We start from the raw sequence: 17,684 nt of genomic DNA, 5'->3' as shown, positions 1-17,684 counted from the left end.
GTCTTCTGTCACAAAATATTCTTAAAAGATAATTGGCTGTTAATGTGTAGAGCTGAATCTTTGTGCTAATTTATCTTTTTTCAATACTATAGATAAAAATCAATATTTTGCAGGTATTTCCTAGAGCAGTGGATTTTCTAAATCAGTGTGCAATCAGAATTAATCAAGGCTATCATCATACACATTTGTCTGTTTTATTCTGATATACATTTATTAGATTTGCCTAATTAAAGTTTTGCTCCTATGCATAGTCACTGTAACAAACCCCAGTGATAACAGCTTTGTAGAACACCAGCATATGCAGTGTGATATATTTTGTAAAAATAACATTATGCTGTAAGAGTTCCTTACGTCTTGTTATTATCGGAATACGTGGGTGGAATTAACTATAGACCGAGAAAGGCTTGGGCACTATTATATTGCCTTCTAAGCTAAAATTTCAAGCTGCTTAGTTACAGAATACGTGGATTTCCCCTCTCCCCCAAGCTCCAAAGATAGGGAAAGAGTGAGAGAGACAATCCTGACTCAAGTAATTTTATTGTGGTCTGATCCTACAAACTGTGGAACAGAAAACATTCAGTCTGTTGAAGATGCTGACTTTTGAGTCTGTATACAGGATCTAGTCTGCAATTTCACGTTACTCTTGTAAAGGGTAAAAGGTTGTATTAAAACTCATAATTTTCTATATGAATGTGGAAAATAATGACGGTTTTAGTATCTGATATTTGACTTGCATATATTTAAATATACCTGCAAATACTTTTTAAAATCAGTTCATGTTCTCTTTTGATTTATAATGAAGAAAAGTAGCCTGAAAAGATTAATAATACAAAAAAAAAGTGCCATCTTGTTTTATCTTAGTGGTCTAAGACACACCAAACGCAGTTTTCTACGTTTTTATCAAAGAACTTTGGGAAGTCTGAAGGATACTGGTGCGATTCTAACTCAAGAGGAAAGGTACTGAGGATCTGGTACAGGTTTTCAAGATTTAAACTCTTAGTTAGATGGTGGAAATCAAAGAGTTGTTAAATATAAATAGTTTTAAAGAGCCTTCCTGAAACCCTGTCGTCTTTCCACTGCCTGGTTTCTTTTTGGACTGGCAGTGTTGTCATTTGCACTAGTACTTCAGGTTAAAGCAAGGCAAGAATCCCACTATAATTCAACTGCATTACATTTGAAAATACCTGCCTTGTTCTCTAATCATCAGAAAGTTTTCCATCCCAAGTCTTGCATCTAGAAATAAGAAATTAAAAAAGCCTTCTTTATGCTTTAAAGGTAAAAATGATCTTAAAGGAAAAAATATAGTTTGCTTTTTAACTGATCTCACTTATGCCATGTTTTGCAATCTTTCAACTTCGAAAAGAATAAAAGACAACATGATAATGTTTCAATGAAAAGCCAAATGTCATTGCCAATTATGAAATAAGTTCATAGGGAAAACAAATTGCATCATGCTTTTCTCTCTGCATATAATCCACGTAATGCGGAGACCCATCCCTCATACACAGATTGCCACGTCCCAGTTTGTCAGGAGACAAGGGTCGGTGCACCATGTTACACATAGATGCATGCATACACACACTCGCTCTGCTATCACCACTATTTTCATTAGCTCTTGTTTAGCTATTTTCCTATGTTTTTAGCAAGCATAGTTATAGCATTTTGTGTGCACGCTTAAACTTCTGCTCAGCAGGAGCCTTTGGGTGCTGCCACGAATGCAAATGCACGTCATTAGCACCGTGCTTCTGCAGGACCCAGCCCCGTGGTTCCAGCCTGGAGCTCAGAGAGGTGCAAAGCAGAACCCCCGCCTCTGCTGCTCACCGTCCTGTATCCGTACCGCTCCCGTGCCACGTCAAACGGCAGAAGGGCTGCTTCTTTTCCCTCCACCATCTGCCCGCCTCACCTGCTCAGGGCTCTTGCTGTGCACGTGTGCTCAGCACAAAGCCTCTCCGCCATCCGTTTCAGTCGGTAAAGCTGATGGTGTCTCGGTAGCAGACAGGAACACCACCTTACCTTTTCCCCACACATTTCAGTGGGAACAAGACGAACTCCTATTGTCAGCCTGACAGGCTGACTGAATTTACTGGTTCTGAATTTAAAGGACTGAATTTACTGGTACTAGGCCTCGATTTCTTACCCAAACCAACGTGCTTAAAAGAACTTTGACTTGCTGCTCGCAGTCTTAACAATTAGCTAGCTCCAAAATGGTGAAACATCCACGTCTTCATTTCGGTGTAAAGGCTTGCAACGCGAACTTTACTGGATGACACACACAGTATAAATATAGTTATTTTGCTTTCTTTAGGGAATGTATCGTTCTCAATCCAGTTTTAGGATTACACTCTAATCTCAGTCTCTGAGCAGTCTGTGCCCACGTATCTAGGATTAGAATTCAGCCCTACAACTTCTCCAACGGTACCTTACCCCAATTAAGATGACATATTTCACGATCCTGTAGAACGTAACATTGGTATAATAACTTTCTTGTTTTCCAAAAGTAACTTATTTTACTGGTTGTGGGTTCTTGAATAAGTACAACTTCAGCACTAGCATAGTTTAAAGGTAGGAATGCTTGATATGACAGTTAATAACACTAGAGCATTAATAATTTTTTCTTTTTTTTCAACCAGAATCTGATTTCTCAAGTAATCAGGACAGCTTTTTCTAAGAAGGGAGGCAATGGGGATGAAAATGATACTATGCATGGGTTGCTTCATATATTTCACTCATAAGCTTGGATATATGCTTATATTATATGTTTAAGTGATTTCTCTGACATAAATGTACATGAAAATTTTCAACAATACCCAGCTTCTTTCAAGAGTCCACAGATCCGTTCATTGCAAAGGTATACCAAAAATTGCTTTTTAAAAATGCTAATTATATGCATTTGATGTATATAAAAGCAGTATTAACCAATGAAATCTTAATGCATCTAACTAAAAAAAAAAATAAGTCTTACAATAAATCTGTACTATACATAAGACGGTATTATAATACGGACACAGAACTGCTACAGACATTTTGAAAGCGCATAGAGGATGATTAGATTTCCAAATGCTTCTGGTTCATGAAGCTCGTGTCTTGCCACTTCTTGTCTAATAAACTGAGACAGAATTAGTACTGGGTGAGTGGTTCTGCCTGCTGCCAAGAAGGGTTTGCTAAGGGTAAGACTCTAAAGGTAGAGATTAACTTGTCTTCATCCCTGTAATGTGCTGTACAGCCAGGATTTGTGCAATAGGATCAGAGAAGAGCCATATATGAATGCAACACTGGACAGCTGGTGTGTATGAATTCATATGAACTCGGCAGCCAGATTTTGAGCTACTCTTAAATCCCAGCTAATATATGTATCAGAAGTATACTTTCCCTGTTCTCTCCTTAGAGATTTTTTTTTGCTGATGTTGGTTTCTAATATGCTAGTTATTATGAAAATAGTAGGAGCCTTAAGTACCCTAATTTTGACCTGCCAGTCAGAGCCCCAGCTAAGTAACTCAAGAAGGTGTTTTTCCAAACGGGTGTAACATAAATTAGCTAAGTTCAGTATCTCCTCCTGACACAAGGTTATATACTAGTCTTAATATTAGGTTGTTGAGCTAAGTATGTATCCTACCACATCAACTCAATACTTCCCTGAACAGGAAAGGCAGGGAATTTAGCAAGTAATTTAATACGGATAACATATACGTACAAAATGTGTCCTTTACATAAAATTTGCACCATACAGGTATTCTGACATTCAGCTTAGGAAAGCAGATTAGTTCCAGTGGAAATAGCATCCTGAAAACTTTTACCAGAAATACCAGAGTTATTTTTCATACATCTGAGAAGAAATCCAAGATAAATTAGATAGGATTGACTGGCACAACAGAAAACAAAACAAAACAGAGTGACTTCATGGAGCAACTCCAGTGAAAACCTCATTAAGGAATCAAACCCTCATTTTGGCTCATGATGATTCAAAAACTGGGTCAGTGGAAGCAGTAAGCTACAGATTTAGTGGAAGATAAACTTTTAAATTACATTATTCCATGACTTCTCAATATAGTATCTATTCCATATCAAACCAACAGACCACCTAGTCTGCCTTTGCAAGGATAAGTTGCTGATATCATGAACGTTGCCTGAAGTGATGCTCTCTGAATCTTGGCATATCTTTACTCATCCAATAGATAATAACCTATCGAAACATATGGATCAACTCCTCTATGGATGCTGCTGTATACGGAATGGAACCCTTTTTTCAGTGGAAATGCCAGCATTCAAGAGACAACCTCACTTTTTAAAAAGAAAGATTTAAAAAAAAAGGTTTCAGATAGTCTCTGCTCCAGCTCTGAAAGGAAACACAGACTGTCACCAGTGTAACATGCTTCACATCCACACAAAACACAGACTCTACAGAAAATATTATTGTGATACTGGTGCTAATGGTTTCTAACCACAGTTACTGTCGCTTGGTTGTTGGTCAAAACAGGCAGGGTATATTTGATCCTACATGAAGGCAGTGGTTTTGGGTCAGAATAGATGGGTCCTTTCCCAGCAGGTTTTCCGTGATTCCACACTTTAAAAGTTGCATCACATAATTTTAGTCACAGGTGTGATTTTACGGAAAGAAGGAAGGGGCTTTTACTACGACAGCAAAAGTATAGGAGTTCTAGGTAGGCCTGATAAACAAAAGCATCTTGCAATTCTATGTTTTTTCCCCCCTCGCACAGGGACAGCTTCCCCAAAAACAAATATGTTCCCCACTGTGAACAGAGCAGGGAATTGAAGCAAAATTGAATTGAAGCAATTTCCTAAAATGATAAAGTGGTATAGCATTTCAGTCATCTGACAGAAGAAACTTTATCAGTGTTAACATTAACTTTGATTTTTTTTCTTTCCTGATTTACTAAAATAAAAAGATAAAAACCTCCCAATTTTTTCCATGGCCCTTTGCTGGTTGCTTTGCACCTTCATATTCTCTAGTCAGGTGCACTAGGCTGTGTAGAAGTTAGAATGAAGTTTACAATTTCAGCTTTGTTTTCTAGAGCATTTAGTACAGCCCACTCATCTATGAACAGACACCACCCAGATGGCTCACTGGACCAATATGGTACGGCAAATATCATCTTTGCAGTTGCCACCTATTTTTTGAGCTGCTGCACAGTTTAGTTCTGCACTAAAACGCTTTAGTACTGAGCTTTAGTATGCTTTAGCAGCTCAGAAGCACTTTGGCAGCTCAAATGCTCTTCATGAGGCACCCAGCATCCTAAACCGCTTTAAGTCTAAAGTATCCGTAAAAAAAAAAAAGGAGGGGGAGGTGAGGGGCAAATGGAAACATGTCTAGCCGCACACATTCATATCGCTGTGTCAAGAACGATGGAGATAGTGCTGTTCCTCTTGGACTTGACAGGGTTGTCTGATTGCAGAAAGACCACAATCTTCGTCAACACAGAATCGAGCATTTACAGCATCCAGAAACGTAAAGAACACGACCAGACCAGGCTGCTCCAAACCCCATCCAGCCTGGTCTTAAACACTTCCAGGGGTGGGACAACTTGTATAAAACCTACTGTTTCTTATAGGGATGGGACAACTTGTATAAAACCTACTGTTTCTTGTATTGCTGAATGTCTTACTCCTTTCTTTGGGCCTGCTGATTCAGTTCTTCCCACTGGAAAAACCATTGCTATCTCCTTACAGCATGACTCCTCGGGATCACATGAGAAAGATGTCTATCCTGGGGGAGCAAGGAGCTCTCGAAGAAAAGCACTTGTACCGGTTAGCGAGTGGCATGGCAGCAGGAGGTAAGCAGAAAGAAACCTTACAGCACATTTGTTTGTAGGATTGCTAATCTCAAGAAACAGCCAGCAACAGGTTTAATGCCTTTAAAAAGGTATCTCAAATTTCTCTTAGGAATAATTGGAAAAGCATATCTCTATTAAGGTAATTAAAAGTTAACATGGGGAATTCCTGGCATTCAGAAGCTGACCAAGAAATGCTAAGCATCTGGAAGAGGAGTCAAGGCCACAGAGGAGCTCAGCAACAGAAGCCGTAGCTGGACACTGTGAGGTTCTGGCTCACAACTGCAGGCTCTTCTTTCCAGAGCTGCTCTCTCACAAGGCAGGTCCCAGCTAGTAAGATTTTTTTCAAAGAAAAATTGTATTAGAAATGAAAACTCTCTCAAACAGAGAACTTCACATTCATGGCTATGCTCTTCTAGTTTAATAGTGACATATGAATTATTGCTGATTGTAAATTGTCCTTTTACACACTTGACTGTGCACATCCTGTTTATTTTTACTGCATTTTGATTGTATAAAGCCACATTATTTAAGCAAAGCAGTTAAGGTGGCAGCGGAAACTGTGTATGCTTTGTGTCAGAACTGCGGCAGCGACAGGAGATGCTCATGAGGAATCAGCTGATGGCAGTAAACCCCCCGCTAATGGGCACCGGCCAGCAGAGAATGCAGGCGATTTCCTCCCAGTTCGAGCCTCGACTGGTAGACAGGTATTTTGCATCACTGCTCTACTGTAATACTGCAATTAAAGAATAAACGTTCATGTGCTGTCCTTGAGTATATAAAAACCTTGTATTATTATTAACCGAACAGTGTCCTTTCCATGTCTGAACGCATGTTTTTTCTCGCAGAGATTTGTTACCTTCAACCGAAATGATGGCATCAGCTGACCCGAGACAAATTCATATAGCATCCCACCTCGGGCCCACAGTCCCACAGCACACAAACATGCCAAACATATTGGCCAACCGTGTTTATCCAGGACCAGGTAATGAAGCATTGTCTGTATCCTGAAAAGCGATAGCATGCAACTGAGAAAACAAATGGCACCTATTTGTTTTTTCCCCCCATTGGTTTATCAGCAGTATCTACAAACCTAATTTATTTTCTTTGGTAAAATAATCTTACTAAAAGGAGACAGTCCTACATGGGATTCTAAACTGTGCCAGTTTAGGTCTTAAACACCAATTTTAACTTCTGTTGAATACACTGATTTCCAAACCACTTGCATCTTTATGTTCTCTCTTTCTTTTTTTGTTTCCCAGACATTCCCACATCTAAACAGAAGGCTGCAGCTAAACAAATGAGTCCAATCAACAACATTTTTTGCTACATTTAACTCATGCTCATGTATCAGTATTATCTGTTTTAAAAGACTACTTTATTGAACATATTATCTAATCACAGTACCAGATGCCATTTCATCTCTCAACAGATAACACTTTTTAAAAGGACTTGTTGGTTGTCCTGATTGGAGACTCAAAATTACACAGCACGGCTCTAAGGGAAGGCTGGATACCACAGCATGGCAGCAGAACTGTGGTACACACATCATGCTGCAAATATATTCACACGAGTTTATTTATAATCAGTTTACACACCACTTTATACTTATGGTTCCTTCTTTGACCAGAGGACACAGACTCTAGATTCTGCATAGATCCATAATCAGAATTTCTGGCTTCAGATTTTTCCCCCTAAACACAGATCTCAAACAAGAGATTACCTCAGGAGGATATGCCTTTTAAAATAACATGACATCTAGGCTGAAAATAGTCTTTAAGGAGCAGGTTTGCTTTGCTTAACTGGTGGCTAGTATTTTCTGAGCAGCTGTAACTACTTCAAAGACTTAAGTCACCAAATAACACAACCCTGCTATCTCCTTTATGGATAACAGCAGGTGCACCTAACGACACATGTGATCCTAGACTTCGTGTTTCTTCTACATATTCCCACTGAAGTAATGAACACAAGTAGCATTTAACCTGAAGTCATACCAGCTTCCTGGAGAAGCACACAGTTCAAGCCTTAAAAAGCTTTTTGAAGTGCCTTTGTATTGCTCTGGGGTTTGTGCATTTGCTTGAGGAAACAAATGTAAGATTTTTTTTCCCTTCCCTTTAAGGATATAGCTTTCTCCAACCAGAATCCATGGAGGCTGTGGCCAGAAGGCAGGAGCTGGTTCAGAAGCAAAATATTGCCAGGTAATTGAGAGTAAGCTTTGCACTGAGGTGCAGGCCAGGCTGAGGGCAGCAAAGGCAGATGGAAGTGATGAAGTAACAGACTTTGCTGATTTTTTTATTAGGAGTGATTGAGATAATTTTTCAAACCACCCAGAGAAGTAGAGGGCCCTCTCATCTCTGAGGGTCTGAGACTGTTGAACTTTCTGCTTGCCCCTATTTTGTTTTTAGCCTTAAAATGATATAGGGAAAAGAAACAAACCTCTTAGCTTGGTTAAAGAAATAAACATGCTACAAATTGCAGACCCAGCCCTTGAGCCCTGGATCCAAACACCCTAAAGTTACAAAAAGTTAAAAACAAATTCAAACTTTACAGCTGTGTGCTATCACAGGCAGTACTTTAAGCCCCCACAGCTGGGCCCTGGGGATGATTAGCCATGTCTCCACCCCACTAAGGGCAGATAGTTTTCCCAGTTTAAGCAAACAATGTGACTGTCAGGGTTACTATAGAGAGCCTGGTTGTTTGTACCAGTTTCAGTGTAATCAGTAGCTGGTGAAGTAGTCGCTAATGCCCTCCCTCACAGCCATGCCATTTCCATAGAGAAACTCTGACCCCAACTATAGCTGCACTGGGATTCAGCACAGCACCAAGCTGCAGCATCACTTGCATAGTGAGATTAAGAGCAAAGAACTGATAAATTTTGATTAGGCATCTCAACAGAACTATGACAGAAGTGTTTTAAGCTCTTCAGTAAGCCAGTCTTGATTGCTGAACTCATCCAAGCACAAGACTTGCATCAACAATGTGCTTCACATAACTGCTGCCACACAGTAAAAACCCCAAGAAAGACAAGGAAAATAGCTAGGCACAAATAGTGCCAGCCTACATACCCTTGGCCATATCAGCACCACTGCTTCCTGTTCAGGTTCTTCCCTCAGCCCCCCAAACCCAAGAAACCCCCAACAGCCCAATTGTCTCCAAGACAATCTCTTACCCAACTCTCAAGCAGGTCCTAACAACTTCCCCCAGCTCTCCCCTTTCCTCTGGCTTTGATAACCAGGTGTTATCAAACAACCTGCTGCACCCCTGCAGCTGTGCTGGGCCCAAATGGGCCCAAATCCTTGCTCTTGAAGGGACTCTGCCCCCTTACCAAGGTCCCGTGATCCCCCCTACTCTAGGCTGCCAGAGGAGCAGGCCGCCCTGTCAAATCTAACACGAAAAAAAAATAAAAGAGGTGATAAAAGATCAGAGCTGCCCTGACTGCTCGTGCTCTGTGTGTCTCTTAGGATGGAAATGGAGATGAGTGCTATTTTTCAGCAAAAAGAAATGGAGAAAGCTCATCGGAAAGGGCTGCTGGGCCTGGAAGCACCTTTCCTTTACCACGGGATGCCAGCCAGCCCCATTGCTTTCCGCGGCAGGCACAGACTACCTGAAGGCCACCTTCCCAGTGACTTATACGTTCATCGTACCACCCTCGATGAAATTCATGGCAACACTATGCTCATGGCAGCCAGCCCATACCCTCCAGTCGGCGCTTTGCAGAGGGAGAGGGGCCGCCGACCAGGAAGAAGAGCTGGAAATCCCAAAACCGCAGACTGTGGTGCCAATGGCACGAAGAACCAAGCCGAAGACAAAACTGCAGACATTGCTTCCACCGCAGTGGATGATGAGAAAGAGGACAAGAAAGAAGCCGAGGTGGAGGCACCAAACAAACATGAACAAAGCAAAAATCAGACCGAGCCATCTGCAGTTGCCAAAAACTGCAAAGAGTTTGAACAAGACCTGAGGAAAAACTGTGCTGCTCACGAAATTTCTGCTGAAAGCAACAGCTGCAGCAACACAAATGAGAAGGAATCTAATAGCTCTTGTGCTGCGTTTGATGACAAGTACATGTACCCTTCTGCAATCCCGTTCTCAGCCCTACCATATGGATTTCCAGTGCCCAGCAACCCATTGCTAACTCCAGGTTTGTCAAGTCTCCAGCCTGCAGTTAAAATGGCATATGGATATTCATTATTGTTAATGACTTGCTCTCTTGTTTCTTCCCTTTGTTTTAAGCAAAATTTTGGTACAACAGAGTCATGGCAACTAAATGTAGAATTCATATGCAGTGCTGTTAAAATCTGGGGCTCTGGATAAGTGTACAAATTCTTATGTTAACAGTCTTTTCCAACTGATTTGCCAGCAGAGTCCTACAAACGTAACATTTGTGTTTCTTCTTACAGGAGCACATGGCCTGATCCTGAATGGAGAAGACATTTCTACCATCGAAGACATTCGCAAGTGGACTGTTGATGATGTATACAACTTCATCGGTAGCCTCCCAGGCTGTTCAGATTATGCCCAGGTGATTACAAACATACGTCACATTCACAGTCACATTTTAAGGTCTTTAGGATCATCTAGATTTAAAGGCCGTTGAACAAATATGTTACAGGTTAACTAGTTGTCCCAAAATTATAAATGTAGTAGTATCCCATGCTCTGAGAGGTCGCATGCACTTCTGCTCACATGCTGCAATCTGCAGTCATCGCTCATGACACATACTAACAGCAGCAAAACAATAATATAAAAAAGTATCTTAATTTTTTTCTTTCTACATACCCTGCACAATTTTTAAAGCACTTCTACGTTCTTGGATATTGGTTTAGCCCACCTACCCCCCTGAGCTCTTATGAGCATCATTGCATTTAAAAAAGTGAAATATCATGAGAAATGCAAGCAAAGAGGTTGAAATCGCGTATACTCCTGGGAAGGATCTAATAAGATGAACACTCCTCTTTCATTGACAGCAGGCTGCTCAAGTTTCCTAAAACAAAACAACCAACAAAACAACCCAAATGAAACAAACAAACAAAAACTTCACCAAGTAACATGGAAAGATGACAAAGTTCCCCAGAAGAACAAGTAGATTTGCTACAGGCAAATGTGCAGATATCTGTACATCTGAACAAATGGCCTCACAGTGCAGTTAAGAGATAACTATAAAACACTAAAATTATTTCCGCCTTTTGTTGTCTATGCCTCAGGATTAAGCATAAAAAATAACCAGTGAAGTCTGCTTTATCACCCCATGGTGTTATTTTCTTGTTTCATGTAAGATATTCAAAGACCACGCTATTGATGGAGAAACCCTCCCGCTGCTAACAGAGGAACATCTCCTGGATACGATGGGATTAAAACTCGGACCAGCATTAAAAATCCGCTCTCAGGTATGATCATCAAATGTACCAAAACCAGCAAGTCACAAAGATGTGAAGGAATCAGAAGTTATCAGGATAAAATTTTTCCAAACAATACACATTTTTTCTCACTAATAAGGTAATTACCGTAATATTGGGGTAAAAAAAATGCCTCCTGCATAGTTTGCTTTCACTTCCCTGCATGTACCGACAGCATGCAGGGAGACACTGGAGGTGGAGGGGTTGTGAGAACCGACAGTTTGAGAGATGCTCAAAGTAGAGTGAGGATACAACTGAACTGGAGGCTAGGCTGAGGCTGGCAATGGAAAAGATATTTGATGGATTTATTCCATCGCACTCTTTTCCTTTCCCAGCTGGTAAGAAGTGTTCTGATACACACTTGCTTTTGTTCCAGCCTGGCCTTTAAAGATGCCAAGTGAATGTTTCTACAGCCTTTCTGGGAATATCATCTTACATGTTTCATTGACAGGCTGTCCCTTTACATTTAAAATTTTCTGCTCTTCATTTCATCCAGTAATATAAACTCTCTGTGCGTTTCAGTTGTCTACCTGTCTGTTTTCTTTAATCTCAAGCTCTCTGTCACTCTTCCTTTTTTAAAACCACCTTCCCAGCTCCTGGCTGGCAGTTTGCCTCCCCTCTGTCTCATGGGTGCCACAGTACCTAGAGAGCAAGAGCTGTCAGAGCCAGCACGCTGAGCCATTTCCCAGGCAGGCTATGCTGAGCATTGCCAAGCTCCTTCCACAAGAAAAATGGAAAAAGGCCGAGCCTAGAAAAATATGAGAGAGAAAATGGAGGAGATTTTTTTTCACTTTTGCTAACCACTGATAAGATGGTTGGGATCTACACACCTTCCAGGCTTTGTCCCTGGCATTGCTACGTAACAGCCAGCCTCAACATTTAATGATGTTAACTCTACCTCAAGAAGCAGCTGCTGCAACTGTGTTTCTGTCTTTAAAGGTGTCTCGACGTCTGGGCAATGTGCTCTACATGATGAATCTTCCTTTGTCTGTGCCTCTGCCGTCTGCTCCAGGCAAACCATCAGACCAGCCCTCCGACATAGCCTCCCCTCTTCACTGCAACAGCAGTGGCGATGCACTGGATAGTCCCTGCTCGCAGGGTCCAGAAGCTTCAAAAACAGTGGAACAGATTGTTTCAGAGAGCAGGGAAAATCCGTGTGACACAGCTGGATCTCAGGCTGACTTCCAGATGATCACTTTTCAAAAAAGTTGAGCTGGGTCCAGGGCATAAAACGTTATTGCTGATACAGGAACCTCTAGTTACAGAGTGTTTGAGAGGATAGCCGCAGCCTGAAACCCCTGCATGACTGGGACTGAACGAAATAAGCTGCAAATGATGCATGAGGCAGTGTGGTATCTCAAAAGCATTTTTAAAATGCAACTACATATTAGTGCAATTACTTTCAAGTGCAATTCATTGAAAAGAATATCAGTACAGCTAACAGATACATTTAAATTTTCATTAAAGTCTGGTGTCATCACTGACATTTGTCAGAGGCTCAGAGCACTCCGTACAGTTATGCAGGCTGCTGAAGAACTACAAGGAAAAGCTGCCGCTGCATAGCTGACTTCTGCTTCTGTTGAAGCAAAATTTACACAGAAAATGTATACAGTGGAATTTACATAGAATTCATTGGGAGACTAAGGAATTGCCTGCTACAGAGAGAGAAATATACCCTAGACTCAGCAATTTGAGTTAATTCCATTCCCATTCTAGATCAAAGCCTTTCAAAGTGCCTGGGAAGGATGTAAGGGTATAGGCAGGGTACGCAGATTAAATCCTGGACATCAAAATAATGTGTGTAGCAGCCATTTTAATTATTCTGAGACATTCTTATTGCCAGGGCTGGAACCTGCTTTGTGTGACTACATGGATGAGCTGAGTTTAGAGTGGAGCACAGGCAGACGTTGTCGTGAAGACCCGTCGCTGAGACAGAAACATCCCTGGAGGTGGCAGGTTGAAAGGCTCTCAGTTCCTGCCAGCCTTGCTCCCTGCAGCAGCACCCTTCATCTCTGCTCCCCTGGGCAGGCCACGGACAGCCCTCAACTCAGCAGAGTACTCGGTGTTCTTCATATTGGAAGAGGTCACCAACTGTAGCCTGAAATCTATCTTTTCTCTGCACAACTGTGTTTTCCCCTCACTTCTGCCACCGATGGCTACTTACCAATTATGCTGTCCAAACTTTGCAGCCTTGAGAGGAAGGGCAAGTATCTATGGCATTCCGTTTCTGAAACAGCAGTCTTGCTTATAAAAGGAGTTATGGCTGATTCTGCTTTTGCTGAACACTGCCACTGACTCCAGTTATGGCAGTTCGGGGCTCTGTGTGTTAACCTCCTAATACTGTAAGCAGGGTTTACATTTTTAGGGTTAACTGATAAATCCCAGTAAGGCCTGATGGACAACTGTGGATGTTATGCAGCAAAATACTCCGAAGTTGCTGGCAGTAATCTTCTGTGATCTTGTGAAATTATTGGGACTCTTTCCATTAACACAAGAGTTTGGATTATGTCTTACACATCATGTGAGGGCATCTTTCACATAAGGAACTGTTTGCTGAATACTCAATAGTGTTAGAAAAAGCAAAATTATAACCTGAAACTGGAAAGCCTATGCATAATTCCATAAGGCTGTCTAAGAAGAGTACAACAACATGATTAATCTTGGAATGGCTTTGCTTGGAATTAGTTTGCTGTTTGCTTTGTCTCAATGAGTTTCACAAAGTGTCAAGCTCTGTTCTCCTTATTAACTTTTCTATATTTTTTCAAGGTTTTAAAACTTAGTAAGGCAGCTAGGAGAGTTTTATGTTGAACTTAATAATGAAAAATGTTTACTTTTCCAGATTCTGGATAAAACACAATTTTCAATGTAAAAATATCCCGTTTGTAATGCTTTTACTTGTTATTTTAATATGTAACTTCTTAGATTACTTGCATCAGAAGAAAAGTTTTACTTTTATAGTAATTTAATTGTTATGATTTCCCCCTTTTTTTGAAGTAGATTCTTTATGAAACGTTGGTGAAAAAGAAAATATTTTTATATAGTGAAAGTATCAGGGACACCAATTTTGTTTAGCATCTGAAACAATTTCTAACTTTGTTGGTCGTTTTTGTAAAGTTGACTATCATATTGGCAATGCCATTTATCTAATTAAACACAATTAACGTACTGGTTTTCCAATGGCACCTCCTCACCGTCTTACTCTTCGTGAGACCTTCACCCTGAAAGAGGAATGCCAGATGCATTTGAAGGTCAATTGGGCCACAAGATGTCGCTGCAAAGCTACGAGAGGTCAGCCAAATCCATCCCAAAGTGACACGCAGCACACTGGGGCTACAGGTGGCCTGTCAAGAGCAAGGATGTGAAGAAACTGAACTTGTTTTTCTAAAGTAGCAGCAGAGGAGCATGACTTGAAATCCTATATGCCAGGGAAGAAAGCCTGAAATCTGGCTCTGAAGAGTGTGGCTATTTTTGTAAATGGTTCAGACGTGAACGGTTCTAAAAGCTGAGAAAGACGGGATTCAAACTTTGCAGTCTGATACCACTTCTGGAATTAAAAAAAAAAAAAAGAAAAAAAGAAAAAAAGAAAAGCATGTGATCCTTTGCACATACTGGGCTCTTCTTCCCAAAGCTACGCAAGGAATGAGTTCATGGCTTCCTGTACTGGGAGGAGATGCGTCAGAGCAGCTAAACTCCAACAAGGCCTGGACTGCATACTGTGCTAGAGGGAAATAGGAAGGAAAGGGATTTACCTAAACGGACATAATCTTTTCTATTTCTAACGAAGGAAATATCACTAATAATGAAAGCTTCCTCTCTGACAAACACTTCAGAAAGAAAGAAAAGCAAACCAAAACAAAAATAAGGTTAACATTTAAAAATATATATATAGAATCAGTAGACGGTCATACTTTCATTTTTGTTTTGTTTTCAGGTGTTACGTTTACACTGAAACACTCGAGGCCTTGCTGATTCCCAGCATCTGCATGTGGTTTTTTGTTTTTCAGTGATTATTCTAGCTGCAAATGGGTGTAGCTAGCAATCACAAGTAAGTAGCAGAGCTGGCAGAACTGCAGTACTTGTTGATTTTCTGGTGGCTATACCTCTGCTGCACTCATTTTTTTCTGCTATGCTATTTAAATCACATTGGAATGCAGATGATGTATTTTAATACATGCGGCATCATCAGAGGTGTTTCACTTAACATCAGTTGTGTGTTAGGCTGTAACACACGCATTAACAGCTCTGCTGGGTGGAGTTGCACTCATCCAACCCTATCCAGAAGTAATTTTGATAAAAATTGCATAAAAGCAGACACAAATCAAACCCAGTGGTTCAATAAAATGAAGGATGTGTCACCTGAATGTGTGGCATCATAGGTCCAAATTCCTCATCGCCTTCCTGTACTGATTTTACATTTAACATGTTAACTAACAGTGACAGAACAGCATTTAACAGAATCCTGTAATGGAAGAGCTTTCAGACCAGACAAACAACAATCTAAACTCAGCATTTAAGGTATATCTAAGACTGAAACCCCTTAAGGAAGTTTTTTTTTTCCTATCTGGGAAAAACAAACAAAAAACAAAAACACCAACAACCAAGATCTGCAGGTGGAAATGGCTAAACATTGAATGAATTCCTTATTCTACTTTGCTTGCGCATGCAGCTTTGGCTTTATCTGTTAAACTTTCTTTATCCCAACCCATGAGTTATCTCACTTTTACTTTTCTGACTCTCTCCCCACCTCCCACTGGGGGGGAGTGAGCACGTGGCTGCGTGGTGCTGAGCTGCCTACCAGGGCTAAACCACAGCAGAGGCTTCTGTATTTAAAGACTTCCTTAATATACATTGATGCAATACAACCCTAAAACAGCCGGCCAGGCTCAAAGTTGCTACTAACGTTCAAATCAATTTTTTCCTATGTATGTGCTACATGAGCAACCATGCTCTTGGCTCTCCAATGGGTTTGTGAAACACTGTCTTCTCCTCCGAAAATGCAAGAAACAGTGATAAGAAACCATAGTTTTATGGGGAGAACTGTACCCTTTCCCGTCTCTCCTCCCATTAGTACTGCCATGCTATTCTATATGTACTTAAAGGCTAGGACATCTGAGCATTGGGTGACCTCCACCCAACCTTCATTCACATTCAGCTTGGAATCGTTCCTTTGCAGACTTCTCTTTATAAAACCAACAAACAAGAAACAGTCATCAAAGTTCACATCATTGAAAGAGCCTGACACAGTAAACTGTATCAAAATATACATTTCTTATTAAAACGGTAAGTCTGAGCATACGTGGACAGCCATCCGTATTTTTAAGAGTGCCATCCTTGGCAGCACCAGGAAAATGAAAGCATGGAATCAAGCTTTGTAATACAACCCAAATACACGAGCCAAAGAAGAGACGTTTTTGACTGACATGGATGTGCGATGCATTTTACAAACCGTGTGCATAATAGTCAAAACCGCATGCAGCTTTCAGATCAGGTAGATGTAATCCAAAACTATTGTAAGAACCTTTCCCAAGGCCTCCTTTGTACATGAGCTATTCATTCTACTTCTAATACAATACACAAAACTCTGCATTTATTTGCTGAATCAGTCTCTTCTGTGCTTTAAAACTCCCCCTACTATTTGCCATAAACAAATTGCATGCGCTCTGACTTCCATCAGGGCAGGTACGTGCTTCAGCCCTTTACAAAACACCTGGTCAAAGGAAGAAGCGTGATGTTCTATGAATCAGCCTATTTGACTCGATATTTTCATCTCAGCCCTTCATTATTCACTGGAAAATAACAAGTCAGTTCAATGAGGCTGGGTGTTCATCAGGGTTCTCCTACCTGTGATGCTTGGCTTTAACTAAGCCCTTCATGCTATATTAATTCTAAAATAATAGGAATACATTTATGGTAAGTGAAAAACCCACCTCTCCTATTTCATTTGTTGTAGGCCACAAAAAAAATAATATTTTTATTCAGTTGACTTGGCCTTTATACATTCCTTTCCCTTGCCCTACTGCCAAGTTTACTTAAGTCTGTATTCTTCCAAGCAGACATTAGTTCTGCTACTATCCGTGTGTTCTTCTTGGACAACAATTTCTCTGTTGTTAAGGATACAAAGTCTTTTACTGAGATTATAGAAAAAAGGAACCTATTGCCCATGTTATATAGAGATTTTTTTTTTATATAGTACAATGAAGACACGAATAGATGTTTTGCTTTTACAAAATTTAAAAACACACGTGTCTGGCATCTGCATGTGTGAACTACTGAAATAAAAATCAATCAACCAAAATAGCAAACAGAAAAAGCACTCCTAACCAAAGGGAAAAAAGAAAGCATCGCAAGTCAATCTGGTTTCATCTTTGCTGATTACCTTTCAGTTACAAGGTTCAAACAGCTCTGCTAGATAAGTGCTGCTCAGCCTGTGATTCATGGGCTTCCAGCAGTCTGTAAACAGTCTGCCTTGACTGTCTGTAAAGCACTCACCAGCTTCTGGTTG

The 17,684-nt window shown here is 40.6% G+C and overlaps 2 protein-coding genes across 3 annotated transcripts in view; one reads left to right on the top strand and one right to left on the bottom strand.

Moving 5' to 3' along the window:
* The window catches only part of LRRC31 (leucine rich repeat containing 31), a 55,018-nt gene that overhangs the window by 25,750 nt on the left and 11,584 nt on the right, over nucleotides 1-17,684 (bottom strand). The window lies entirely within an intron of this gene.
* On the top strand, nucleotides 5,604-12,845 carry SAMD7 (sterile alpha motif domain containing 7). The gene is made up of 8 exons (XM_040567066.1): nucleotides 5,604-5,789; nucleotides 6,367-6,493; nucleotides 6,635-6,771; nucleotides 7,906-7,984; nucleotides 9,248-9,927; nucleotides 10,187-10,308; nucleotides 11,063-11,173; nucleotides 12,122-12,845. The coding sequence occupies exons 1-8, from the start codon at nucleotides 5,687-5,689 to the stop codon at nucleotides 12,392-12,394; spliced, it is 1,632 nt and encodes a 543-aa protein (XP_040423000.1). The 5' UTR covers nucleotides 5,604-5,686; the 3' UTR covers nucleotides 12,395-12,845.

The sequence above is a fragment of the Cygnus olor genome, chromosome 9, assembly GCF_009769625.2.
Source record: "Cygnus olor isolate bCygOlo1 chromosome 9, bCygOlo1.pri.v2, whole genome shotgun sequence".
In the NCBI taxonomy this organism is placed as follows: Eukaryota; Metazoa; Chordata; class Aves; order Anseriformes; family Anatidae; genus Cygnus; species Cygnus olor.
This window is presented reverse-complemented; position numbering and strand designations above follow the sequence as displayed.

What these genes read in the sequence shown, in the direction of transcription:
- SAMD7 (XM_040567066.1), top strand. Translation starts at nt 5,687, where the DNA reads ATGACTCCTCGGGATCACATGAGAAAGATGTCTATCCTGGGGGAGCAA. An exon ending in CAACCCATTGCTAACTCCAG is followed by an intron (nt 9,928 to 10,186) that starts GTTTGTCAAGTC and finishes TTCTTCTTACAG; the next exon opens with GAGCACATGGCCTGATCCTG. An exon ending in CATTAAAAATCCGCTCTCAG is followed by an intron (nt 11,174 to 12,121) that starts GTATGATCATCA and finishes CTGTCTTTAAAG; the next exon opens with GTGTCTCGACGTCTGGGCAA.